Source organism: Mugil cephalus, chromosome 1, assembly GCF_022458985.1.
Source record: "Mugil cephalus isolate CIBA_MC_2020 chromosome 1, CIBA_Mcephalus_1.1, whole genome shotgun sequence".
Lineage (NCBI taxonomy): Eukaryota > Metazoa > Chordata > Actinopteri > Mugiliformes > Mugilidae > Mugil > Mugil cephalus.
In genome coordinates, this window is record NC_061770.1 from 29,051,488 (window position 1) to 29,079,449 (window position 27,962).

Genomic DNA, 27,962 nt, shown 5'->3' on the forward strand with positions numbered 1-27,962 from the left:
AAACTTCTGTAAAACATCTTGTAAAGCAAAAGTCTTAAAGCTGCAGCGTGTACAGTTTATTGCCCCCTCCACCCCATTGTTAAAGTGGTGGAGGGGGGCTCTGTTCTGGTCTAGGTGGGGGCTACAGGTCTAAGTAACATCCACATGAAAGAAAACCAGGTCCAGAAGTTTCCAAACAGAACACTGAGTTGTCAACATGGTTTAAAAGGTATTTACTTCTCCTGTCAGTGGTCATAATGTTGTGGCTGATTTGTGTGTAGATATTTACACTGTATGACCTAGACGTAGCCCCACCCTTCCACATCTTTTTTGACATTGCTTTGGGCAAGGAATTGAAGGGGGTCGTCTTCAAACCGGTCCCACAAAGTCGGGAGCAGAAGTTGGAATTGTCCAAAATATTTAGGTGTGCTGAAGCATCAGAGTTCATTCAACTGGAACTATGGGACCAAGTCCAGCTCATGAACAACCAGCCCCCACCATAACCCCCTCTCTACCAAACTCCTCACTTGGCCCAGTGCAGTCAGACCAGCAGCGTTCTCCTGGGAACCTCCAGACCCAGACTGGTCCATCAGATTTCCAGATGTCCCTCCAGAGAACGGGCGCACCAGTGGTGCTGCTTTCCACTACTGCATCCCACGCTCTGCATGGACCTTGGTGCTGTTTGTCTGGGATGCAGCTGCTGGGCTATGGAAACCCATTCATGAAGCTCTCTGTCTACGCGCTGTTCTGGAGCTAATCTGAAGACAAACGTGAAGAAGTGTGGAGACTCTGTGACCTCACTAACGATGACCTGACACTCCAACGCTTCCCCTCTGTTCTCCAGCCACTGAATATTTAGTGGAGACTGGACTGGAGTTCATGGTCGTCTGAAGACGTGAGCCATGAGTCGTCTCTGAGGTGTGTTCATGTGTTAACGTCAGCGTTGGTCGTGTTGTGCGACACACACCTGCTATTATGTGCAGGATAATGAGCCGTGTGCAGCCTGGCATTAAGGCCGTGGACTTGGTGCACCGGGTACCTGTGTTCATGTAATTCCAGGCTTTGTCGAGTGTTTGTGTGATAGCTGCCATTTTACAGGGCAACAAAACCCAACGTCTATTACCACCACTCTGCAGACACACACTCTCTGCTCTGGGTGACTAAGACGCCACTCGTCTTGTCCTCTTTGTTCCAGTCACACAACTTTTCATCAGCTCAAGGTAAGAGACTCACAAACTCAGGGAGTTCTAGTTCTGGGTCTGTGTCACTGACACAAGAGCGAAGCTTCGTCCGGAATTTAAAGGAGCGACCGTCTAGATGTGAGTTCATCTGGTTTAATTAATTAAAGCTTTATTTCTTCTCTTCTCAGGGTCTAAACTAAATTATTAGAAGTTGATAAAATAATGTAATGAGCTCATTTACTTTATTTTAGTATTAAAACCTTTAGGAGTTTGTTATTTCTTTAAATTAAACCACAGTAAATGATCTATAATAAATTAAATTAATCTTTTTGGGGTTTTGTTTTTTCCCACAGAAATGTGAATCAGCTACTTTTTCTTTTTAATGAATTAAAATTCATTTTAGCATAAGAAACCTTTATTTCCCCTAAGTAGGGAAATTCCAGTTTGCAACAGTTTTTATTCAACTGTGGTGATTTTTTTTTTTAAAAGAGATTTTAAATAAAACAACAGAGGAAGAGTTTATAAAACACAATGCTTTGTTAAAGGGACAATTTATTTAAGTTATTGTTTGACCAAAGCAGGAAATTAACCCTCAGACCTGATTTCAAGAGTTGTTACTATTTAACACGAGAAACGGCAACAAAGACACTGTTTTTTTTACCCACAGATCAATTTTGAGATTTTTGAGATTTTGTCTTCTATCAAACTATTTTTTAAAAAGAGGTCAAATGCTCATCCATGTGTCCATTTCACTACATTTTATCTGTGTTGTTCCTCTGATTTCCTCCTGAATTCTCAGGAAGTCACCTGATGTTGTCTTTCTACTGTAGCCTCATCTCTATCCGGTATAGGAGGAACTGTTGTGAAGCTCTTTATCTCCTGCAGAAGTCTGTCAGGTCCAAATATGGTCACATCCTGTCTATTGGAAACCAATGGTGAAAGTAGAAAGGTTGATCTGAAGTTAAACTGTCATTGGTTGATGTCGATTTCTGACAATGTGATTGGTTCAATAGTGACCTGATATTCTGCCTCTAGTCTGAGTTTATCTGAGAGGGACATTTAAAAGTAAAGTGAAGTCATTTTTGGGATGCAGAGCGTGGGATATAAGAAGAAAATTACAGCTCGAATTATCAAGAAAAGATGAAGGAGAGGAGAGGGGAAGTCAGACTCATCTGAGTTCATCCGGACGTAAACTGTCTTTAGTAAAAGGAGACGAAGGTGGAGACGATCAGCAACGGATCAAAAAATGAACATCTAATCTGATATTTATTGATATTATATATATTGATATGATTATATGAGATGTTCTGAAGGATCTCAGTAGATTTGGTTTTGGTTCATAGTGGTTTCCAAAAAAATAAAATGTTTAAAATTAGTTTTTCTGCTGCTCTGAGTCAAAAATCTTCACTGCAGTAACTCTTACACAAACCAAACTTTACACATTTATTCCTAACCACATTCTGCAGGTACTTACAGAGGAGATTTATCATATATCATTCAGAGCATGATTTATAGAACATTTACTCCTAAAAACATGGCAAAAATTAAATTATTTTGGACTGTTGACAGTATTTTGTGATTTATGAAGTGATAAAAAGAGATATCCAACATTCCCTCTGTAAATACCTGGAAATCTCACACATTAACAAACTCAAACAACACTTCAGCCATTATTCAGATTCTATTGTGGGAATATATGTAAATTAGTGCATTTTTAAGTAGATAAGTTATCATTTGCATATTTAAATATATATTCACAGAAAACTCGTAATACATAAAAATTATTGTATTTATGTCAGTAATCAACTGGAGAAGTTTCATGGTGATATCTGTTAGTTAAATATTTAACCTTATTCACCTGTAGTGTCAGGCCTTAAGGGACAAAAGTGTCCTCTTCAAAATCATCTAAAAACAGAATATGTGATTATTTTTTCTACTTTTTTATATAAATATTTAAATCCACTTCCGTCCTAATCATAAATACCAAATGTCTCATTCATCTCTGACATTTAACCCTTTATATGCCAGTGTTTGTGACGGTATCACCAAATGTAAAGTGGACTATTAGAACCTCGAATGTGTCAGTTAATCTATTTATTTATTTATTCTGGTCAGTACAACAAACTACCCAGCCTGAAGCCTTAGCTCACTGGGCCCATCCTTTTTACAGCAATACAGTTTTGTCAACTTACTTTCATCAGAAATGACCAAAGAAACAAAAACTGAGGAAAACTTAACCTCAAACACGTGCTCACAAAATTTTCCAAAGGTTCCAAGTTCTTTGTTTTGTTCAGTGATTAGTAGCAACACTGATTTTGATGTATTTTTTTTTTTTTTTAGATTTATCAAAAAACGAATCATAAATAAATAAAAAAGAGCCTGCTTTCAGAAAGTAGAGTGACTGTAGTCTAATGACATGTAACACAAAACGTTACACACTAGTACTTCCCTGTAGTGTCATTGTTCTAGGGCTGACTGGGTCCTCATAAGTATAGAGTAGTAATGAGTGTGTGTTTCAGATGATGGATGAAGAGGCCACTAAACGTTACTGTCGGACCGACAGCGACGGACCGAAGCTGGAACAAGTCAAGGTACCGACTGTTTCTGTTAAACTGTTAAACCGTCAAACAATAAAACACCTGGACACTGTAGCTCCACCCACTACCTGGGAAAACAATGCATCAGGACTAGATATAGAAACAAGGTCCCTGACCCGGGTCTCTAACCCCCAACCGTGGACCAAGAGTTTCTAGTGAGGTTTTAGTAAAAATAAAACCAGTAAGACATTTGGGTCAAACCAGAGAACCCAACGTCTTCCTCCACGGTGGGTTTTTATCTGCAGGAGGCAACGCACACACAATCTGGACATTTTACTTTAGTGTTTTAGTTTGACCCAAGTCCCGCCCACTAACATGGAGGGGGTGGAGCTTATGACCTATACAGGCAGCCACCAGGGGGAGCTGTAGTAGCTTTGGCTTCAGTTCCACAGTCTATCTTTAAACCATCTATGGTCCAGCTTTCACCTTTAACTGACAGTCAGGAAGAACCTGGTGACGACTTCACACGACAATAAAGTGAGAACGTGTTTGTGTGTGTGTGTGTGTGTGTGTGTGTGTGTGTGTGTGTGTGTGTGTGTGTGTGTGTTTAATGATTACTACCACCGACCAATAAATCCTGTTTATCAAGTGACAGAGAAAAAAAGAGGTGGAGATGGATGGGTGGAGGAAAGAGGAAGAACCAATGTGTGGGAACACCTAGAGGGGGGATGTGCAAACTTGAGCCAGAGTGTGTGTTACTGACGTTACGAGGACATTTATCTTTATTTACTCAGCCTTAGTGAACAATTTCATATTCAAGACAAAGAGGTTTGAGTCAAGTGTCAGTCTCGTTTGTTTAAAGTTAGGTTCAGGTCCAGGGTATGGTTTCTCTCTAGTCTCCTGATTATCACCAGTACAATAAAGTAACTGAAGGCAGCTTGTCTCAGGGATCCATCCATGTAATTAACTACTAATTAACTAATGAACAACAACAACACTTCCTCCTCCTCCTCAGATAACTTTCATCTGTCACAGTTTGGTTTTCAGATCTTAAAGTAAACTGAATGTTATTCATGAACATGTTGGAGCTCATTCATGGTCTCAATATCTTTTAAAGACAAAACTCTGAAGCTTCCTGAATCTAGACTCTAAGTGGTTGTTGTTCTTGACTTACACACAGTTGTTGGGTTCACCTGAATAAATTTACTTGGTTGAATCCTACAGTAAATTTTATCAATGAAACCAGAAGAAAATGACGTATTGCATCATGTAGCATTTGGGTCAATATGTGATTGAGGGACTATATATATATATATATACAGTGGGGGAAATAAGTATTTGATCCCCTGCTGAATTTGTAAGTTTGCCCACTTCCATAGAAATGATCAGACTCTGGTTTTTATGGTTGTTTACTGGTTATGGGTATAGACAGAATATCAATCGAAAATGCATAAAAAACACACAATCTAAAAGTTATAAATTGTTATGTATTTTATTAAGGGAAATAAGTATTTGATCCCCAACAATTCACTTAGAATTCAGGCTCCTACAGATTGGCTGGTGCGCATGTGGCACACAGCTGTGCTCAGTCAACTAATTACCAATACTCCTGATCTTAACTCGTCATTTATATAAAGCACACCTGCTCTAAGAATCAGTTTCTTACATTCCAACTTCTACAGCACCGTGGGCAAGACCAAAGAGCTGTCAAAAGATGTCAGGGACAAGATTGTAGACCTGCACAAGGCTGGTATAGGTTACAAAACCATCAGCAAAAGGCTTGGTGAGAAGGTGACAACTATTGGTGCCATTATTCGCAAGTGGAAGACCCATAAAAGGACCATCAACTGTCCTCGGTCTGGAGCTCCCCGCAAAATCTCGCCTCATGGAGTGAGGATGATGATGAGAAAGGTGAGGGAGCAGCCTAAAACAACACGGCAGGAGCTTGTTAATGATCTGGAAGCAGTTGGGACCTCCGTCACCAAGAAAACAGTTGGCAACACACTGCGCCGTTATGGTGGAACTCTTGCAGTGCCCGCAAGGTCCCCCTGCTCAAGAAGGCACATGTACAGGCCCGCCTTAAGTTTGCCAGTGAACATCTAAATGACTCAGAGAAGGCTTGGGAGAAAGTGCTGTGGTCTGACGAAACCAAAGTTGAGCTATTTGGCATTAACTCGACCCGCCGTGTTTGGAGGATGAAAAAACGTGAGTATGACCCAAAGAACACCATACCCACGGTTAAGCATGGAGGTGGAAACATCATGTTTTGGGGCTGTTTTTCAGCAAAGGGTACAGGGCAACTTCACCGCATTATGGGGCCAATGAATGCAGCCATGTACTGTAACATCTTGGACAAAAACCTTCTTTCCTCAGCAAGAACACTGAAGATGCCTCATGGGTGGGTTTTCCAACATGACAATGACCCAAAACATACTGCCAGGACAACAAAGGAGTGGCTCAAGAAGAAGCATATTAAGGTCATGGAGTGGCCTAGTCAGTCTCCAGACCTTAACCCGATCGAAAACCTGTGGAGGGAGCTGAAGCTCCGAGTTTCCAAGAGGCAGCCAAGAAACTTGAAGGATTTAGAGACTGTCTGTAAAGATGAATGGGCCAAAATCCCTCCTGCGCTGTGTGCAAACCTGGTGACCAACTACAAGAAACGTCTCATCGCTGTGCTTGCCAACAAAGGTTTCTCTACAAAGTACTGACTTGTGTTGTGCTTGGGGATCAAATACTTATTTCCCTTAATAAAATACATAACAATTTATAACTTTTAGATTGTGTGTTTTTTATGCATTTTCGACTGATATTCTGTCTATACCCATAACCAGTAAACAACCATAAAAACCAGAGTCTGATCATTTCTATGGAAGTGGGCAAACTTACAAATTCAGCAGGGGATCAAATACTTATTTCCCCCACTGTATATATATATATATATATGTATATACACCTGTCAACTATGATATTGGTCAACTATGATACATGTCACAGTTACAGCATCTAAATTATATTTTAATAAGTGTGTTTCTGGTTATTTTTAGTTTGTTAATGTAGTGACTCACTTCAAATCATCTATAATTGACCCAGTTCAATCACCTATAAAACAAGCTATAAATATCTTTTACTCCAGACACACGACCTGAACACTTCCTCCAGAGCTGACCACTTTAACTGAACAGACCAAAGTACAACAACTCATTCATTGTCTGTGTGTCGCCCCTCTCTCTCTCTCTCTTTTACACACCCAAACACTCACAAACTGGTGAAGCGAGGGAGTAAAGTCCAGGAGGAGAGAGAGATCACGGTGCTGCCTCAGAGGACCAAGACCAGCCAGACGCCAGACGACAGCGACCACTGCACAGTGAGTGACAACACAACACAACACAACACAACACATTCAGGTCAAAAGTATGTGGACAGCGCTAAAGCCAGAATGTTTATCAGGTGGTTTTTATTTATAGTTTGATCAGAACAGACCAGAACTCCATGTTCTGAGATGTCTGTGAAGGTTCATTGATCAACTTGTTTCTAAGAGGGGTGGTTAGCATATTTCAACTGACTGTTTTGTCAAGAATGGACGAGGAAAACTCATATTTTAGAGAAAATACTAATAGACTCACTCTCTGAGACCGCAAGTGTTATTTTAAAAAGTTGACTCTGACTGATGGGACTATATTCACCGACACCTACACTCCCACTGGATGGACAATTTGACCAAAGGAGGTCAAACAAAGATATTTTAGAAGAAGTAAGAGGAACCACTGTGGAGGGTAACGTAGTAAATGCAACTTCTGCTTGGACACCTCTGAAACATACAACTAATGCTGAGTTAGCTAGCAGTTAGCATTAGCAGTTAGCATGTAACAAGAATCTTCTAAATAATGATTAATTTAATATAATTTCAGTCACGATTTATTCTAAAACATAACATTATCCAGGCTAAAACTGATGATTCATTACATATTAATCTGACCTGATATGAAGTGTGTTGTTGCTGATGATTGTCTCACTCCAGTCCTTTCTTTTAATTGTGTTCAACCATAGTTGTCTACAATTAGCAGCGGCTGGTATGTGATAAAACTTCAAGTTTTTTTTTTTATTATTATTTTTCGGTTTTCCCCCAAAAAATACAACAAGACGACATTTCAATGTGACAGTGTTCACCTCAACTTTAACTTGCCTCCAGTTAACGTTGTGATGTCACAGTGATGTGGGCCATGAAGGGGTCGATAGGATACATTATTAGATATTTTTATAACTTTCTATAGGATTAACACAGGGAGAAGGGGTGGGATTTAATAAGCTTTTGGTTTGTTGTTGCACTTTGCGGTGTTGTCTTATGATTATTGTCGTTTGTTTGTTTGATTGATTGATTTTAGTCTGTCTTCAAATAAACATTTATTTATCCATTCATTAATTCAAGCTAAAACTGAAATTGAGTTTCATCTTTAGAAATAAATCATGTTTTTCACTGGAAGTCAGAAAACATTCATTCAGCACAATTTATTTTTGTACCTTTGTTGGAACATGGAGACGTACTTTTTCTGAACGCTCCTGATCAGTATTTAAAGACACTTGGATGTTGTGTAGCACTGTGCTTTGTGTTTTATTACTGGTTGCTGCTATCGTGTACATCATTGTTCATCTTTGTATATTTGTAGACTCTGACTGGCCGACTTTTATTCATAAATCTACCTCAGCTAATATGGTCTGGTCTCTGGTCTCTGGTCTCTGAGGACCTCATACATACCTTGTTTTTCTGTAGTGTATCCGCAGTCTTCAGTTCTATTTGACAGGTGGTTGGTGAGAATTTAAATAGTCATCATCTGCCCCCAAGAAGTTCCTCTTCCATTCACACCTTTAACAGGACTCTGGAGAAAGGAGAAGTTGACCTAGAGGGGAACAAATAAAACAACAAGCGTCCTGATTGGTTGTTTGCTGTCAGTGATCCAACGTCTGTGTGTGTGTTTGTGTAGACGAACATGTCTTCCTCCTGCTGTTCCTCTTGTGTACGTCTAAAGGACAGATGTCTTCGTCCTCGGGGACTCCTCAGCCTTCTCATCACCAAAGGTAAGATCCTCTCTGAGGTGATCTGATTGGCTGTGAGAGGAGGAACCAGGGGGTCTGAGTGTGTTGGTATGTTCCAGTTTCTCTGATGGCTCTGCTGTTTGGAGTCGTCTGGTCCATCACAGGGACGGTGTCTTTACCTGGGGGGAACCTCTTTGGCATCATCATCCTCTTCATCTGCTCCGTGCTGGGGGGAAAGCTGGTGGGAATGATCCGACTGCCCACGCTGCCACCCTTCCCTCCACTACTTGGTACGACCCAAAAACTCAATCTAATAATTTAGTCCAGACAACGCAAAACACAGTATAACCCGACCAGACAGGTCTATATTCAGATCTAATCTGATCTAGTCTAGTTAATCTCATCACGTTAAATCTAGTCTAGTCTAGTTTAATCTAAAATGCTCTCATTTACTCTAGTCTAATATCATCTAATCTAGTAGGATAATCTGATCTAACCTAATCTAGTCTAATCTCATCTCATCATGTTAAATCTAGTCTAGTTTAGTTTAATGTGGTTTAGTTTAATCTAGTCTAGTCCAATATAATATAATATAATCTAAGATTAACTGATCTGGCCTCATTTAGTGTAGTTTAATCTGGTTTGGTTTAATTTAATCTGGTCTGATAATCTGGTCTAATCTAGTCTAGTTTAATTCAGTTAAATCTAATCTAATCTAATCTGATTTGATCTAAACTAATTAAATATAGTCTAGTTTAATCTAATCTGGTCTGATAATCTCATCTAATCTAGTGTAGTTAAATCTAGTTAAATCTCATCTAATCTAATTTGATCAAATATAATCTAATATAATACACTCTGGTTTAATCTAGTCTAGTTTAACCTAATCTAATCTAGTTAAATATAGTCTAGTTTAATCTAGTCTAGTTTAACCTATTCTGGTCTGATAATCTGATCTAATCTAGTCTAGTTAAATCTAATCTAATCTGATCTGATCTAATGTAATCTAGTTTAATCAAGTTAAATCTAATCCAATCTAATCTAATCTAATCTAATCTAATCTAATCTAATCTAATCTAATCTAATCTAATCTCTAACCTCTTCCAGTCTGAGTTGTTGTTTAGTTTTTATCCTCTGGATTGCGTCGACCCAGTTACTGCAGGGGTTTGGTTTTGTGTGCGTCCTCATATATGACGTTGTGTTGGTGTAGGCATGCTGTTGGCTGGTCTGGCGTTGCGTAACATTCCCTACATAACCAAAGCCATCGTCATTGACGCCCACTGGTCGTCGTCTCTGAGGAACATTGCCCTGGCCATCATCCTGACCAGAGCCGGACTGGGCCTCGACCCCTCGGTAAAGACATCCAAACACCAGCCCCGCCCTAAATATCTAAAATAAACAGCTTCAGCCCCCAGGTTTAGAGTCTGGGTGTCATCCTTGATAACACTCTCTCATTCCAACATCATATTAACAACATCACCCGTCTCCGTCCGTCCCTCTCACCAGACAACACTGCAGCTCTGCTCACGTCCCCAGTAATATGGACTACTGCAACTCCCTCTTATTTGGTTTACCACATAAATCCATTCACGTATCATCACCAGAACCCCCTCCAGCCCCTACTTTCAACTCACCCTCCCACCGGCTCACTTGACAGGCCTACTCAGTTCCATCCTTTCACTTTTATCTACATGTTTTATATATCAACTGGACTTGTAGAATTTTGAGAAGGCATTTCAGTTCTAAGAGACTAGAGGGAAGTTTAAGGTCTAAATAGAAAATTAACTAAACTTAACTTGATTCCCCAAGAAATTTCAGGTCAGTATCCAGCTGTTTGAGGGTTCAATTTCTGGTTGCTCCAGAAACACGTCAAGCAAGTACCACAGAATTTCCTATTCAAACCTCAACTTCCCTCCAGTCTCACGTAACTGAAAAAGCTACCGAGACGAAATGTTTTCTCTAAACTCTATAAGTCCAGTTGACTTTTTTCCCCGAGTGTCCCGAAAGGCGCCTCTAAATAAAACGTGTTACCGTGTTTGTATCTGTGTGTTGTCATGCAGGCATTGAGGCGACTGAAGGCGGTGTGCCTTCGTGTTGCTGCCGGCCCTTGTCTCATGGAGGCCTCCACTGACGCTGTGGTTTCTCACTTCCTCCTGGGCCTGCCGTGGGTGTGGGCCTTCATTCTGGGGTAACACTCTGTGTATGGTGTCAAATAGTTGCCACTCACTCGGTGTGTTTACATGCACAGTTTAATGGAGTTATGCTCAAAATTAGAGTTTCTGAATGAGTCCTTTGTCCCAGTTTACGTGGAATAACTGACAGGAACATGTTCTCCTCCTTCACACTAGGGGGCAGCATGTGTCTTTTCAGTGGGTTAATATCCTTTCTGGTTGATCTATTACATCATATCTTAAAGAGTACTCTGACTAAAATGAGAGTAACGTGTTTACATGCACTTAAGTTGTCCAGTGTGACATGCTGCTACTCTCAAAAACAAGTTGGAAGCAGTTCAGTTTGGTCCAAATCCAGTCATACCCAGTTTAATCAATCAGCTTCACCTAATCTAGTTCACCTTAATCTGGCACTGGTCTCTCATAAATATCTTTGAGACTGGATTAAAACTGTACTTCTCTTTTTATAGTTTCGTCCTGTCTGCGGTGTCTCCAGCCGTCGTTGTTCCTTCGATGTTGCTCCTGCAGAGAGAAGGCCTCGGGGTGGAGAAGGTAAAAACCATCCACCCACTGATCAAACCCAACACAACAGACAGATAAAAGATGATTCTGCACTCTGCCACCAGAGGGGAGCAGAGAGGCAAGAAGAGAGGAAGCATCTTCTGTGTTAGCTGATGCAACTATGGCTTAGATTAACAAACCACCGGAACCACCACCAACACAAAGAGACATTCTTCTTTAGAGCTGGTTAAAGACCTCCTACACCTCATATACCATAATAAGCAATTAATAAATTCACCAACCTAACTTCTAGAACCACAAACACATTCAGCTACACTCTCAAAGGCAAATAAAATCATCTTAAAGAATTTCATGACCACACAGACCTCAAGTCCTTCAAAGTAACCAGTAGAAACCAGAGAAGGACCTTTAAATCCTCCTCTTTGGCCCTATGGATGACAGCTGTGAAGGGACACCCTTATAACCGACTAGAACTTATCACATAAATGACACTTTGAATTAACTGAGACACCTCGTCATGGACTCTCTCTAGCACCCCTTAAAGTAGCTCTAAAAAGCTCTAGATCGACCTCGACTATAAAACATCCACAGGATCCAAAGCCCTGATTCAAAGATAATCTGCACTGGTCCACTGATCTGTGTTATAATGTCATGCACCGACGTTCTGTCGTTCTGTGTTGTTGTTCAGGGAATCCCCACCTTGCTGATGGCTGCTGGAAGCTTTGATGACATTATAGCCATAACGGGATTCTCTACTTTTCTGGGGATTGCGTTCTCCAAAGGTCAGAGAAGATGTTTCTGTTTTAGTGTTGTGATCGGCTTCAGTCTGGTCTGTTCTAGACGTTGTGTTTGTGTTTGTTCTGCAGGTTCCATGTGGATGAACATACTGAAGGGTGTGCTGGAGGTGGTGGGAGGGATCATAGCTGGGCTCATCGTGGGCTTGTTCTTATGCTTCTTCCCCAGCAATGACCAGGTCTGCCCCCGTTTTAATTTAGAATATGTCATATCAAAATGTGTCCTTAACATCCTCCGTCTTCCTGCAGGAGGATCTGGTTTTGAGGAGGACTCTCATGTTGTTGGGTCTGTCCATATTTTCCGTATTCTTCAGTAATGTTATTGGGTTTGCTGGAGCCGGTACTCTCTGTACTCTGGTCCTGTCCTTCCTTGCTGCCCTGGGCTGGAAGTCAGAAAAGGTAACGAGGTACCTTGGCCTGGAGTTAACTGCTGGGTTTGACACAGGTCTGGTTAATCCAGGTGTTTTTAATGTTGCATACAGGCCCCGGTGGCAGCCATGGTGGGTCGGTCATGGGATGTGTTCCAGCCCCTCCTGTTTGGTCTGATTGGTGCTGAGATTACCATAGCAAACCTCAACCCAAGCACCGTGGGTAAGAACTGTTTGTTGTGTGTTTCATTAACCTCAGTAAGGTGGAACTGGTTGAGACAACAACTAAAACACAAGTTAAGTTTTTACCACTCTTTGTTGTCTTCTGTGTGTGATCAGGTCTGGGTTTGGCCTGCATCAGTATCGGGGTGGTGATCCGTCTGCTCGTCACTTTCCTGCTGGTTCACTTTGGAGGATTCAACCTGAAGGAGAAAGTCTTTCTTGCCGTGGCCTGGCTCCCCAAAGCCACCGTACAGGTGCGTTGGTTTGTAGCACGCAACTACTAGACGCTCTTCCACTTAAAGGAGTCTTAAACTTCCAGAGTTGAAGCCAAAGCACTGAAAGAGTCAGATACTGGAACCCTGAAACCCACCAAAAGAACTAGAGTTGTGCAGCGTTGTCCTAAATCGACACATATCCAAAATAGAACAAGCTCAAAGTCTTCAGTTTTAAATGACTGGTGGGGAGTTGGGGTTTAAATACGCAGCTTTACCAGGATCAGCCCCTGGCTAACTAGTATGCATGAAGCACATGACTCGATCCTTTAAGGTGGTGGTGCAGGTCATTAAAACAATATCAGATAAGTTTAAAGTCGTTTATTTGTGGATTTGATGAAATCCTGAGACAGAAGAACAAACAGATTCAACGTTTGTCTGTGTGTTTTCTCTGTTAGCTGAGGCTAGCTGGTTAGCTCCAGCTTTGTGAAACAGCTTCTCTAGTTTCAGATGACACCCACCTCGACTAAGTTCCTCTTATTATTCCATTTTTGACTGCAATATGCAGACTAGTAACAAACACTTTCTGAACAAGATCTACTTAGACGGTTGTTTTTTTTTTTTGTTTTTTTTTGTTTTTTTAGAGGTTTAAAGCTCCTCTAATGTGGGGTTATTTCTTTCTTTGTGTTTCAGGCCGCTGTCGGCTCCACAGCGTTGGACATGGCGAGGACGGTGGGGGATGAGACGTCCATTAAGTTTGGCTTAGACGTGTTGACGTTAGCCGTGTTATCCATCCTGACCACGGCTCCCATCGGTGCTTTGGGCATCGGCCTGGCGGGGCCACGCCTCCTGGCTCGGAAGGCCACAGGTCAGTAAATTTATGGGCAATTCATCAATTGATTCACTGACTAATGTCATTAACTGAAGTGTTTTTTCTTAATGTTTTTTTTTTAACTCTAACTTAACTTTTTAACTTTTTTTTTTTTACATCTAAACAGAGGAGACAGAAGATGAAGCCACACCTCCTCACAGCAACGGAATGGTCCAAGAAAACGACCACGGGAACATTGAGAGCAAACTATGAGATAGATAGATAGATAGATAGATAGATAGATAGATAGATAGATAGATAGATAGATAGATAGATAGATAGATAGATAGATAGATAGATAGATAGATTGATAGATAGATAGATAGATAGATAGCTGTTTTTTATGCTCTGATATGTTCAAGTCAAACTACCGTCAGTGTCCAAATGTCTGTTTATTATGCTATCGATATTAAAAGAGGAAAAAAAAAATGACTTTGTCGTTTCATACAACGACATTTCCACACTGATTAGAAGTTGTGAACGATAAAGCTAGCCAGCTAATGTCTAGGGTTTTCAGATGTGGTGGAGCCAAAGTAGGTTCACATGACTTGTGGTTTCACCACGACTGAAGGCAGCTAGAGCACAATGTGGCTCAACATGAGCTCAGCCAGGACCCAGCTGACATTTGTCCATGGTTTTAATCCTCCAGAGCTTAATCTACCTGACTCTGCTGAAATACATTGAAGATGCCCTCTGTGCTTTAGGTTTTGCTCAGGGCTTTACTCCATCCCATAACTACAGCGGTCTGTACAATACACTGTCAGCTCAGGCAAGACCACAAGACGTTTCTGAGAATGACGCAATGCCTGGTTTAACCCTTTAGAAACCAACGTATCACCGGCAGTGCGTTAAATCTCGTAGTTTTTGAATTACTGTAACTAAGACCTGTGTGACACCTCAGGGGTATATCTAACTAATGATTACCAACACATTCCTTCAAACAACTCTCTCTTCCTCTTGGGTCTCTCCAGTCTTTCATCGTCCCCCCCCCCCCAACCTGCAGCCAACAGCAGTGGGGTGTCTTCCGTAATGGCAGCTTTTCAGACACACTTTAAGGTAATTCAATACCAAATTTTTTTTTTTTTTTTTTTAATCTGCTGACGGATGTTTCGGTCCTAAAGGGTTAAAAGAAGAAGAAAAGAAAAGAGTTGCTACACCCTCGTCCTCGGGTTTTTATCGAGGATTTCAATGTTCTGGCGCTCTCATAGCAACAAAATCTTTAGCAGACATCTGCCTTCACAGCCACAGTCAGGCGTTTCCTGTTTTTCTGCCGATATCACTCACAGGCTTCGGCCCTCACATCTCTGCAGCCGTTTGTGAGTGACCACAGACGAGAGCTCCGAGAAAGAAGGAAACCAACCTGACAAATGTCTGGTCCTTAGACACATTTATTTCTACAGTAGAGACAGTCTGAATATCAGCACTACCACTCAATCATTTTTACTGTGTACAAAAATCCACTTTCTATTCCAAACAATAATTCCACTATATGTTAAATACATGTTGACGGCCATATCCTCTTGAACGTAATGCTTCTAGTCGTCTTCATGAAGCCTTCTAGAGAACTTCTAGTGAGGCTCCCGAGGACAAGTGGAAGGAACAGATTTACATTAAAATGAGGTTATTAGTGTTGACTCGTGGTTGATCTTCAGGTTTCTCACCCACATATCCACCACCATTATGCAACTGCAACACACTGTGTGCCTCAGACTTGAGGCAAGGCACAGTGACACTCTATTAGGTGAGTCATATTTACTATATTTAGTACTATATTTTCAGTAAGAATGTTAAACAAGCTAATGTCAGGAAGTTTACAAAAAATGCAAGGATGGATTAAAAGATTAAGAATTCAAGATTGTATAGTGAAGTCCTGCTCCAGAGTTGTTCTGTTATGCAGTTGACTAGCCAACCTTTCAGGTTTAATCCTGCACCAAAACCATCCTGGGCATCCTGTCAGTTACGCAATGTGTTTACATGCACAGTTTAGTGGAGCTATGCTTGAAGTTCAACTTTCTGAATGTGTGCTTGTCTCAGTTTACTTGGAATAACTGATGGGAACATGTCCTCCTCCTCCACAGCAGGTGACGATATGTGTCTTTTTAGCAGGTTAATACGGCTTCTTTCCGGTTGATCTATTACGTCATATAATAAACTACAGTCGTTCATGTGTCAGACTGATATTTAAACAACAACCAGGTGGATAATACTTCAGCTTTTTAGTCTCGTACGTAATACGCGCTACTTCTGGTGGAGATAAGATGGCGCTATCTCTCAGGTGGTTCTTCTACCGAATCTGTTTACCTTCTTCTTCTGCGACCGGATTTCTTGGATGTTTTTGTTCCAGAGTCACACACCAGAGCAGCATTTGTGGAGCATGAGCACACGCATTGTCAATTTAAAAGTCAGATTAAAGGGTATACATGCCAGAGATAATCTATTTCCAATCATTATCTGGGTGTCTTAATCAGATAAGGAGATTTTAGTCGGAGTAACGTGTTTACATGCACTTAAGCTGTCCAGTTAAAGTCAGGTTAAGACAATTTTTTTTTTTTTACGTGCGTGTAAACTTACTGATTTTCAAAGTAAAATCACAGATCCCAACATGCAACAGATTCTGCAACAGAAGACAATGGCGACAGATACGAAGGAATTATGAGGACTAACAGCTACAAATCTTTGATGCTGCTGTTCATTCCTAGATGTAGTCATACTTCGTCTACTGGCTACAGCAGAACAGCGATGTCAGCTTTCCATTGAAGCGCCTCAGTGAAACTAGTAGCAGTCTGATCTTTTTTAAACTGTGAGGTGTGAAAGCACAAGTTGACCTTAGTAAGACACAAACAGGATGTGACAGTGACCATATTTTCCTACATTGTGTTTGTTCGGGTACATTGCACCTAAAGCAGAACATCAAAACATTAATATGAGCATAGAAGCATAGGAACGTATGAGGTTATTGTTTTAGTAAAAGCATAAAATACATGTGAATGAAAAACAGTTCTAGGCCAGATAAATACTTTGTCATTCTACTCTGTTGGCTGGTCTCACATCCTCCTCCCACTGAGCCTGTGGTTATTTGACAGGATGTCCTTTCTACAGCTCTGTCTGTGACACATGAGCCTCTAGGCAGCATGTCGACAATTCTACTTCTCCTCCGTAAGTACAAAACTGCTTTGTTCACATTCTGAGCGAATATTTCTAACAAGGAACAGGACTGAACTGACTTTAATCGGCAGTCAGAGGTGGATAGAGCTGTGTCTTGTTTTAACTTTGGTGCGTTTTAACTTTGGTGCTGGACTGGTAGCTTGACAAATGTTTAACAGTGAAGTGAAGCTGAACGTTTAGTCATTGAACATGTGCTCTGATTTTGTCATTTCAGTCTTGCTAAGCATCTGTCAGATGTCTACGCAAACTCGCGGTAAGTTTCAAGCCTCTTGTATATGTGGATATACGTGAAAGTGTGTATCGCTGAGAAGGACTTCCTCTAGGTTGGTGGGTGGGCTGCAGGTGGAAACTTCACTGGGTCAAATGTCCTCTCATGTTTGCTGCTGTTTCTAACTTCATGTATGCCACCTCACTCACCTAAGGTTGTCCTTTCAAAGTAAATCTGAGCTCAGATCAGAGCACACTCTGTTGTGGTCAGAGGGCCACGTAGTCAGTGTGGGAGGGGTCAGGGTTGGTGGTGGATCCCTAAGTGTTTTCAGGACGGTTGTGCTTCATAAACCTGCCCCAGAGTCTCCTCCCAGCTGAACATACACAGTGACATCACAGACTGCGTGAGATCCTCTAAACCAGGGGGGTCAAACTCATTTTAGTTCAGGGGCCACATTCAACCCAGTTTGATCTCAAGGGGCCGGGCCAGTAACACAACAGCTTATTACCTGATAAACGATGATACCTGATTACCTGATAACGACAAATCCAAATGTTTCCTTTGCTTTAGTGCAATAAAAGTACAGCTACATGTAATAAACAACCGTGAATTTCTTAAGAAGGGTGAGGTGCAAGTGCAATTTCTTATTTTATCAAATATTTTCCGCTGATATTTTCAGTGTCATTTTTGCAAATTCATCCCCCGGGCTAGATTGGGTCCCCTGGTGGGCCAGTTTTAGCCCCCGTTTGACACCCTGCTTTAAAGTGAAGCCAAAATATGTGGAGCTCCCCCTGGTGGCTGGCTGCAGCATCAGTCACGATAGAGGCCTGGCCCGCATGAGTGTTTGGTCTTTGTTGCTGTCGTCACCATTTCTTCTTTTTCTTCTTTCTGTCTTCACGTCTCTCTCAGCCTCAGTCACCATTGAACCCAACAGCTCTCAGTTCTTCGAGTACAACAAGGTTTCTGTGAGCTGCAAGCAGTTCGGCTCCGGTGGATGGACAGTGTGGAGATACACGACAGACGGGTCAGTTCACTCACAGAACACTAAGATCATCACAGGTTTTAGATTTTAGGTTTCTTCTCTTCTGTGGGTTATTAGATTATTAGGAATTTACTGAAGAGTTATTCACAAATGGGAATGTTTAACATGAATGTTTAACATGAATGTCTGACATGGGCCAACGCCTGGTATAGATTTATGTGACACTGGAGTTATAGACTTGAAATACTCCTGTTCTTATCAAGAACTGTTGCTCTTTGTTCTGGTCGCCTCAGTTCTTTTTGATTTTGGACGCTGCCTCCTCCGTCCTACGCACGGTACATAATCACCTACTACAAACAGGGTTGCTGCTTTCACACCTTTTTTACAGGAAGAAACGTTGGGCGTACCAATCAGCTCGAGGCTGGTTGGTGAGAGAGGTGGGGTAAAAAAGATCTGTTAAAGATAAATTAGGCAAATAATGGCCCTTCTCTTTTAGTTTGGCAGCACATGCTCTCAGACACCCACAGTGAATGGCACATTTTTGAGATCGGAGCTCAGTACCCTATCAGTGCGTTAATTACACATCATTTGTGCTTCTGCTTCATTAATACTGAAGCCATGGCCATCACTAATCAGATAAACAAATAATTTGAAAGTCACTTGACTAAACCACAAGTTTTCTTCTTCTTCATTTTCGTCACAGATTACAGTGTCATCAGGTTGTTAGTGTCAGCCTCTAAAGGTTCGGTTTTATTGCCATCAGTTGTGACTTTATCAGTTTAGGAAGTAACAGTAGCCTGGTCATAAACGTTCAGACACAGTCACTGTGTTTAACTGTTTACAACACAACATGTAGTTGGCAAAACTTTAAATCTTGTGGTTTTTGAATTTCCGTAACTTACAATAGTTTGCTCTGATGACAGTATTCAAAGTGCAACTGAACACTGGGAAGTTGTGTTTCTGTCTTGAAGACCTTTGTGACATCTCAAGGGTAGAACTAGCTTAGTTTTTACCAACTAATTCCTATAAACAACTCTCTCGTCCTGGGGCTCCCCCCAACCTGCCGCCAACAGCAGTGGTGCTTCATCATTACTGTACTGGCATCTTTTTTTGTTTGTATTTTTGTTATCCGGAAAACGCAATTTTGTTCACTGGTGCTTTACGGTAGTTCAAATACTGCATGTTTTTTTTTAACCACAAGTGGAGGTTTAGGTTTTAAAGTGTCAACTCTATCCTGGTAAATCTGGTATTCTGAACCCAGTGTTGTATGTCGTGTTGTTTTCACACTAAAGGCTCTATTATAGTAGCTACTCCGGGACTAGACGGTGTAACCCACGTACGTGGCCTACGGCGATGCGAGTAATAACTTGTGCAGTCATCAGTCTGGCTCGCTCTGCAACAACCAGACATGTATAAAGTACTAGAGGCCCAGACTTTAGTAAAAGTACAAATGCTCTCTCAAGCATCCAAATCACATGACCAATTTAAGACGACGTAGCAGCAAGACGCAGCATCACTGTGTCTCCATTTCAACCTTTGTAGAAAGTGCTAACTTCAAACTACAGAGCAGTTTTTAATCTGTGTTGATAGGACGTGTAAAACTAAACTTATTTACCGGACACTTTTTGTTAATATTGCCGTCATGCTGTTGCACGTCTGGTGCACAGAGAAACGGTGAAAAGGTAATTGAACAGATCGCTAGCCAGCGTCAAATGCTCAAAAGCAAAAAAATAAAAAAACAAAACATGAGATGTTATTACTTATTGTTACACCTGATAGTTTTGTCAATGGCTGTAAATAGTCTTCCAAAAATGAGTGATCTTAATTTTAATGAAAATAGTTATAAATAGTTTTGTTGTTTGCTAAATTGTACATTACACTTTAGATTTACATTGTAAGTTATAAAAATGGTTCATTAAATAAGTTTGTGATTTTCATAAAACATTTCCTACTCAGGTTTTAAGGTTTTAGTCTGGTTTTAGGTTCAATGTGTTAATACAGTTTGTCAAAATGAAAAAATAATTGTAAAATGACACAGAAAAGGTTGTGCTGAAAAGAATAAAACCAAACAAGGCAACAATGTGAACAGTTTTTAAGATGAAATATAGGTAAAAGCCAAATTTCTATAAAACCAAAAGTAGTCAAAAACAGCCAATTATACTCTGGACTCCAGACAGTTTAGCACCACACTTAAGTGGAAGTATTCAACATGTTGTTTGTTTTTAAGTATTGCGAGTAAATTTTTTATTGTATTATATTATATTATATTATATTATATTATATTATATTATGTTTTGTGTAAATAATCAAATTTAAGTCTTAATTAATTAAAAAGCATCTTCAAACCTGGTGATTGACCGACCATCTGCAACTCTGGCTTCACGTAGTTACTGTTACCAGCCCCGCCCCCTAGCTATTGTTACTAGCCCCGCCCCCTAGTACTATACCTGTGCGTATCAGTCAGTGCGTTTACATGCACGTGAAAAAAAAAAACAATTATCGCCTTAATCGGACTATACCAGGAGAACTTAAGTGCATGTAAACACGTTACTCTCATTATCCGATTGAGACGCCCAGATAATGCGATTGGGAGTTTTCATCGGATAATGCGTGTGCGCATGCTCCACCACCGCTGCGCTGGCGTGTGAGGCCGGAACAAACACGTCCAAGAAAGACGATCATAGAAGAAGAAGAGGAGAAACGGAGCCGCTAGAAGAGCCGTCTGAGGGACAGCGCGGATCTTACCTGCACCAGAAGTAGCGCGAACATTACGTACGAGATTAAAAAATGTTCTGATATCCGTCTGGTTGTTGTTTAAATGCCGGTCTGTCGCATGAACGACTCTAGTTTATTATATCACGTAATAGGTCAACCAGAAATCGGGCCGTATTACCGTGGCATTAACCCGCTGAAAAGACACGTATCGCTCCCTAGTGTGGAGGAGGAGAACAGTTATTCCATTTTCTTGCGCTGCATGTAAACTGGGACAAGGACTGTAGAGAGAAAGTTGAATTTTTAGCATAGCTCGATTAAGCTCTACATGTAAACGCACTGAGTGACTCTTTTTGGAGCAACAGCTGCACATATCCTCCAGATCGAGGTAAAGGTTACAGTATGCAGTAGGGATATATCCACAGTATTAAAATATGCAACATAGCAGACCAAACCAAGACCAGATTGGACGTTTATTTCAGAGAGACAGCGCAGCCTAACTGCTGCTTCTTTCTTTCTTTCTTTCTTTCTTTCTTTCTTTCTTTCTTTCTTTCTTTCTTTCTTTCTTTCTTTTTTTTGAAAGCCAAACTCTTGGAGTAGCTACTGCCTGATTTTAAAGGTCAACGCTAACTAGTGACGATGCAGCACATAAAAAATGTATCGAAGGAAAAGTATTAAACTCATCAAAAATATGTAGTTCAGTAAAAGGATGTAGGAGAAAAAATAATAATATTCCAGTAGAGTACAGATACAGCATTTTAGCAGTTAAGTACAGTAGTGAAGCAATTCTACTTACTGTACATCTCTCTACAACTCCACCCAAACACTAGAATAGAATAGAATAGAATAGAATAGAATAGAATAGAAATAAACCTTTATTTGTCCCTCAGTGGGGAAATTGCAGTTTGCAACAGCAACATAGTGCAGAAAAGTAACAAGAATGGACTATGTAAAAGATAAATAATAAGATTTAAAAAAGTAGAACAGAATAAACAATGTACAATTATTGGCACATATACAAAAAGTAGTGAATTGCAACAGAAAGTAATTGGATTTTGACACAAGGTATTGCATGACAAACAGAAAGTGTTGAATTGCACAACAGATAGCTACTGCTGAATGCTGCACAGTATTGCACAGTAACTAAGTAATGAATTGCAACAAAAAGTAATGGGATTGTAACAAAAAGTGTTGTACCAAAAACCTAAGGTACTGAATGGCAACAAGAAGTATTGAATTGCAAATGAGTATATAACAGATATTACACAGGACTGTACACAGTACAGAGAGAGTAGTGAAATGATGAGAGTATTTAAACCTTGAGGAGTAATAATATTGGTCATATTATGAGTGTTCATTGTGGAGCCAAACAGCAGCAGGAAGTAAGGATCTTCTATACCGTTCCTTCACACAGTGAAGGTGATGCAGTCTGATACAACCACTGATGCCACTACAGAGTCATAGAAGGTCTTCACTCCAAAAGACTTTAACATCTCACCATTCCATATCGAAGCTAGAAAGATTTCATAAAGATGTCAACGACAAAATCTGAGGATACAACCAGGACATGTCTAAAAACATTGTATCCAATCCATGTATGTGACAGCTGGATTCATTTCCTGAAGTGACTGTGTTGTGTTTCCAGGAAAGAGTTGTCTCAGTGCGGCTCAGGATGGGGCGGAGAGACCTCGTCCATCTGTGAGATGAAGACAGTGAAGCTGGCCAACAGTGGTGTGTACTGGTGTGAATCCAAACACAAGGAGAGCAGCAACGCCATCAACGTCACAGTCATGAGTGGTAAGAGTCATGGACCAACAACCGGAAACGTCGACTCCTTTACTCCTGATACAAGGCATAGACTTTCACAGTTTCATTTTATTTTTATCACTTACATCTTTATTATGTTAGCTTTAGAGATACATTCAACACGTTCATAACAGCTAAATAATATAAAACATCTTATAACTTGTCACATGGTTTTCCCTGTTTTTTTTTTTGTTTCTTTCATTCAACATGTAAGAAGCACAAAAAACTCTTCTAGTGTCAGATGCACTGTCTGACCTCCTGAGAACCCTGAATGCAGCATCTATGTGTAAATATCTATGGTTTCCACACAGTACCTTTATTTTACCTAATTTCACAGCGTATTTTTTTCACACTCACAGTTAATAAAAACCTTTGCGGTGTGTAGCCTTCACCAACGTCCACATTACTTAAGTGGAGAAAGTTAAAAAACGGGACAGATGTAAAAAAATGACCCTTGCTGTACTAAGCAGTAAAAATAAAGGCAGCGCCACCCTGTGGTGTAGAGTGGTACAGCGTCTTCCACATTTTTTGCCGCTCCTCATCTGAAATGTCTAAATTATCTATTATCTATATAAGTTCTTCCTCTCATTTCACCTTATATTTAGTCTAAAGTTTCACTTAAGCCCCAGAAATGTGACTTTGATTCATTCAAAATCTTCTCAGAGTGCAGAGTTTACTGAATGTGCCCAGCATCAATAAAGTATCCATCTTTCAGTGTTACCAAATTATCAGAGACTTTGGGTTTGTTTTTCTCTAAAGTTGCTAACTGGTACATACTGGTAGCTGCAGGTCTTATTTTTTGGGCTTGTTTCTAAAGTGTAGTTGTTTATTTGAGGCTTGTTCCCAGCTCCATTAATAAGTTGTCAAGCAGATATTTTCCACATGTTATTTAAACTTAGGATAAAGTTTTCATCACCCTCATCCTGCGTCTGATTGTCTGATTGTCTCTGATGGTAGTGAATACTAACCATCTGACACAAACTAAAAAATGTGACTTTGATTCATCCAAAATGAATTTCCTTGTTCATGTGTCTCAGCAGATAGAAACAGTCAGAAAGTTCAGTCTCCTATGAACCATCTACTCTACTCATCTTCCACATTAATTAACCTCAAATCCAACATGTCTGCTGTAGCCCCCTATGATGTAGGTTCAGCGTAGAGTATAAACCATCCAGGTGTCTAGTTTTATTTTATTAACAGCTACTAGATCACCTTTATCCTTTTACATTCATCCAACAACACATTTCTAACTTGTTCCTCAGGAGGAAGTGTGATCCTGGTGAGTCCGGCCCTTCCAGTCTCGGGGGGTCAAGACATCCCTCTGACCTGTCAGATGAAGACCAGCTCCCACAAGGCTGAGTTCTTTAAGGATGGAGCCTTGATCCAGACCGAAGCCACAGACCTCATGACCATCAGGAACTTTTCTAAATCGAATGAAGGCGCCTACAAATGTCGCATCGGAGATATATTTTCCAAGGAGAGCTGGCTGCTGATGAAAGGTAGAGACGTCCATGACAGACAGCAGAAGCTACGGTGCATCGTTTTCATTTCCACTGTATTCTTCAATGAGCAGCAGCATTGGAAAAGCAACTAGGGTTTAATAACTTTACTTTGATTTTATAGAATAGAATAGAATAGAATAGAATAGAATAGAATAGAATAGAATAGAATAAAAAATAGGATAGACTAGACTAGAACAGAATAGAATATAAAAATGGAAAAAGATAGAATATTTAGAACATTTTAAAGATGGTGAACCAATAACACACAAATGTGTGTTATTTCAGATCTCTAGGACCCGTCTCACTATTGTCCAGTGTTGTTTTATAGTAGTGGGTGTGATGTAGGACCTTGACTTGTGTGACGCTCACTAACACAGTGTTTGTGTGTCTGTGTGTCCAGATGATTCTGAGCCGGTCTCCCTCACAGTGGTTCCTGACTCATCTCAGTTCACCGAGTACGAACGCCTGGTTCTGAGCTGTGGAGGATTCCACCAGTCACAGGGCTGGAACATCAAGAGGTGGACCACGGGGGGGTCAGCCGGACCCAGCATGTCCCTCTGTGGACGTGACTGGGGGCCAGGAAACGCCTCCCACTGTGAACTCCTGACGGCCAAACAGTCTGACAGTGGAGTGTACTGGTGTGAGTCTGTTACCAGGCAACGGAGCAACTCAGTCAACATCACCATATACCCAGGTACCACTCTAGTCTAGTCTATACCCAGGTACCACTCTAGTCTAGTCTAGTCCATAACCAGGTACCACTCTAGTCTAGTCTACTCTAGTCTAGTCTACTCTAGTGAAGTCTAGTCTAGTCTCAAAGTGAGGATGAGAGTCTAAGAGAATTATGGGATATCATCAGGTGTGAGTTACAGCTCATTCACTAAACACCTTTAAATGGAACATGTCAAAAAAATCTGAAATACCGCTTTTATTTTGAGAAAAACTGTAATGGAAACATTACAGTGACTCCTCCAGTAGAAGTATCCAGTATCTGGTGAAAAAGTGGAAACTGAGCTGACATTAGAAACCTTTAATTCAGAAGCAAACGGTCCATGTTTCTACACCACACTGATGACCCTTCATGACCCTTAACTTCTCACCTTTATTTTCCATCTGTGTTCAGATAAACACGTGATCCTGAAGAGTCCCGTCCTCCCGGTGATGGAGGGAAACAATGTCACTTTGAACTGTGTAAAAAAGCCCAACTCTCACGAAGCTACTTTCTACAAAGGTGACACATTAATCAGGACTGAGCCTGCAGGTCAGATGATCATCTATAACGTTAAACCGTCTGATGAAGGCCTCTACAAGTGTCACATCAGGGGTCATGGAGAGTCTCCATCCAGCTGGCTGTTTGTCAGAGGTGAGATGTGTTGATTAATATTGTCTTGGTATCAGATTTGACCAGTTTCCAAGTTAAAATGTTTAAAAAGTCCATTTTACTAAGAACGGATATTTTACTACAACAATGAGACATTTTCATTTTAGTAAATTCTGAAAATCTCTGAATCCATGGATCTTAGCCTCTTTGGGCCAAGCGCCCCCTGTATAGGGGGCTGACGTTAGATTTGGCCACTACAGACGGTCAAAAATGCATGATAGCATGCACCATTATGAACATGTAATACACCAAAATGACAGGGAGAAACTCATCTAAAAGCCTCTATCAGGCATTGCCACCAAATGAAACACAAATAAATCCCCAAGCAATTGTATGGGAACATGACGAAAAACTGCTGTATTTAGTGAAACTAAACCAGTTTTGTGTAAAAACCAGGTGGTTTTTACTCTAAATAATGTGGGTTTTTTTTAGGCGAGAACAGAAATTTATATTTTTTACTTTGTTTCAGATGAATTTTCTCATATATCTTTATTCTGACACTTTTCGTAGCAATCTCACTGGCGTTTGTAATATGAATGGACAACAAGTTAGATATGAGGTGAAAACAACACTGATAAACTGATAATCAACATTGTTTGTTTGTTTGTTTGTTTTTTGTGACAATTTCCCCGGGTCAGTTTTGACATTTTCTAACACATTACAAACCAACTATAGGTCTGTTCTTAATTTACTCAATTTTTCCAGCTTCCAACAGCGAAAAGACACTGCCTCACTCTGGTCTGTCCTTGGGGAACATGATCCGCTACATTGTGGTGTTATCTTTTCCATACTTCGTCTCTACTCTCCTGGCGGTGTCGATATATCGACAAAGAAAGATAAATCGACACAGAACGACAGGTAACACTCACTGAACACTCTCTGAATGTGTCTCCGGCCATGCTAGCAGATCTATGAAGCTGTACAATGTTAGCATGTTGACCCTCGGCTGGTGTAGTGTTCTCCATCTAACTTTAGTTTGTTAGAATGTTAATGTGAGGTACTTAGCAACAAAGTTAGCATGTTGAGGTTTGTAGTATTCATCATGTTAATTTAGTTTGTTTCCATGCTAATGTTACTAATAGGCAACAATGTTAGGATGCTGACGTCTGGCTGGTATAGTGTTCACCATCTAAATTTAGCTTGTGAGCTTACTAATGTTTTAGCTAATTAGCAACAATTCAATTCAGTTAGATTTGATTTAAATAGCGTCAATAATGGTACAAATTGTGACAAGACGCTTTATAAAAATGATTGTTGGTGTTGTACTGACATAGTGGTCATGATTCTAGTTTAACTTTTTAGTAGGCTAACGGGGAGCGTGCTTATGTTCACTGGGTCCCTAACCCTGTCCCTAACCCTAACCTTCACCCTTTGTAAAAACAAAGGGTCCTATGTTCCCCGGTCACATACAAAGCGAGGAACATAGGGATGATCCCAGCTAATGTTAGCTAATTAGCAAAAGTGCTAGCGTGATGATGTTTGGTTCTTGGAGTGTTCATCAAGGTCATAAAATATGGGCCTCATGCAAATATTTGACTGATTAGCCAGTTTTAATCAATCAATTAACCAACCAGTCAACCAGTTAATCAGTTGATCAATTAATCCATTGATCCTTGCAGGAAGGAACAAACCTGTTCCCAAGGTAAGGCCTCCACCGAGGGGGGAAAACAAGAGACTGGACCAACAGCCTGATGATGTGATGCCTGACGACGTCACCACTGAGCACAGTTTCTAAAATAAACTCTCTTGTCTATTCTCTCCTCAACTGGTTGAGACTTGTTCACTGTCTTTGTGTAATATTTTTATTTCTTTTGAATCTCTGTTCAACATGTTTGTCAATAAACAGTTTTTTTTGTGTGAGTGAGTGGGTAATAATAATAATTAACATAACAAACTATTGATCTATCTATGTTTTATTTGTTTCCTGCAGCCAGGAGGACCTCTGTCACCCTAGGGCGGAGGTGTCAAACTCATTTTAGTTGGGAGGCCTCATGCAGCACAATTTAATCTCATGTACATGAGAGCTAACAACGGGACTAAATTAGCAGGATTTTTTTCTTGTTTTTGCTTGTGTGGATTTGATTGCCGTGTTTTGGTCATTTCTTTGCACAATCAACGCCCTGAGGTCTAGTCATTTGTTTGGAATGCGTCTTAATTTCTTTAAAAGAAGATTAAGATCTTCAGGTAGTTGTGACTAGTAGGACCCAAGAAGTATAAAAAATCATCTTTTAAACAGAAGTAGCTTTTAAAAAAAAATATATGGAGACACAGAGATTATTTCACTGTCACCCAAATATAAAACTGTTTATTTTGATTCA

General features: G+C 40.4%; 2 protein-coding genes across 2 annotated transcripts; both read left to right on the forward strand.

The window, feature by feature from the left end:
• Window positions 1-1,197: 1,197 nt before the first annotated feature.
• On the forward strand, window positions 1,198-14,836 carry LOC125009093 (sodium/hydrogen exchanger 9B2). Its single transcript, XM_047586709.1, has 15 exons — window positions 1,198-1,298; window positions 3,680-3,751; window positions 6,969-7,061; window positions 8,677-8,770; window positions 8,848-9,018; window positions 9,939-10,081; window positions 10,789-10,916; window positions 11,370-11,451; window positions 12,110-12,203; window positions 12,288-12,394; window positions 12,465-12,614; window positions 12,698-12,806; window positions 12,923-13,059; window positions 13,711-13,885; window positions 14,016-14,836. Exons 2-15 carry the CDS (start codon window positions 3,680-3,682, stop codon window positions 14,099-14,101), a joined length of 1,641 nt encoding a protein of 546 aa, XP_047442665.1. The 5' UTR covers window positions 1,198-1,298; the 3' UTR covers window positions 14,102-14,836.
• Window positions 14,837-16,883: 2,047 nt separating this feature from the next.
• Window positions 16,884-27,504, forward strand: LOC125009270 (sialoadhesin-like). The gene is made up of 9 exons (XM_047587053.1): window positions 16,884-17,044; window positions 17,268-17,306; window positions 18,171-18,285; window positions 22,601-22,752; window positions 24,024-24,260; window positions 24,664-24,957; window positions 25,387-25,626; window positions 26,350-26,502; window positions 27,264-27,504. The coding sequence occupies exons 1-9, from the start codon at window positions 17,020-17,022 to the stop codon at window positions 27,377-27,379; spliced, it is 1,371 nt and encodes a 456-aa protein (XP_047443009.1). The 5' UTR covers window positions 16,884-17,019; the 3' UTR covers window positions 27,380-27,504.
• The last annotated feature ends 458 nt before the right edge of the window (window positions 27,505-27,962 follow it).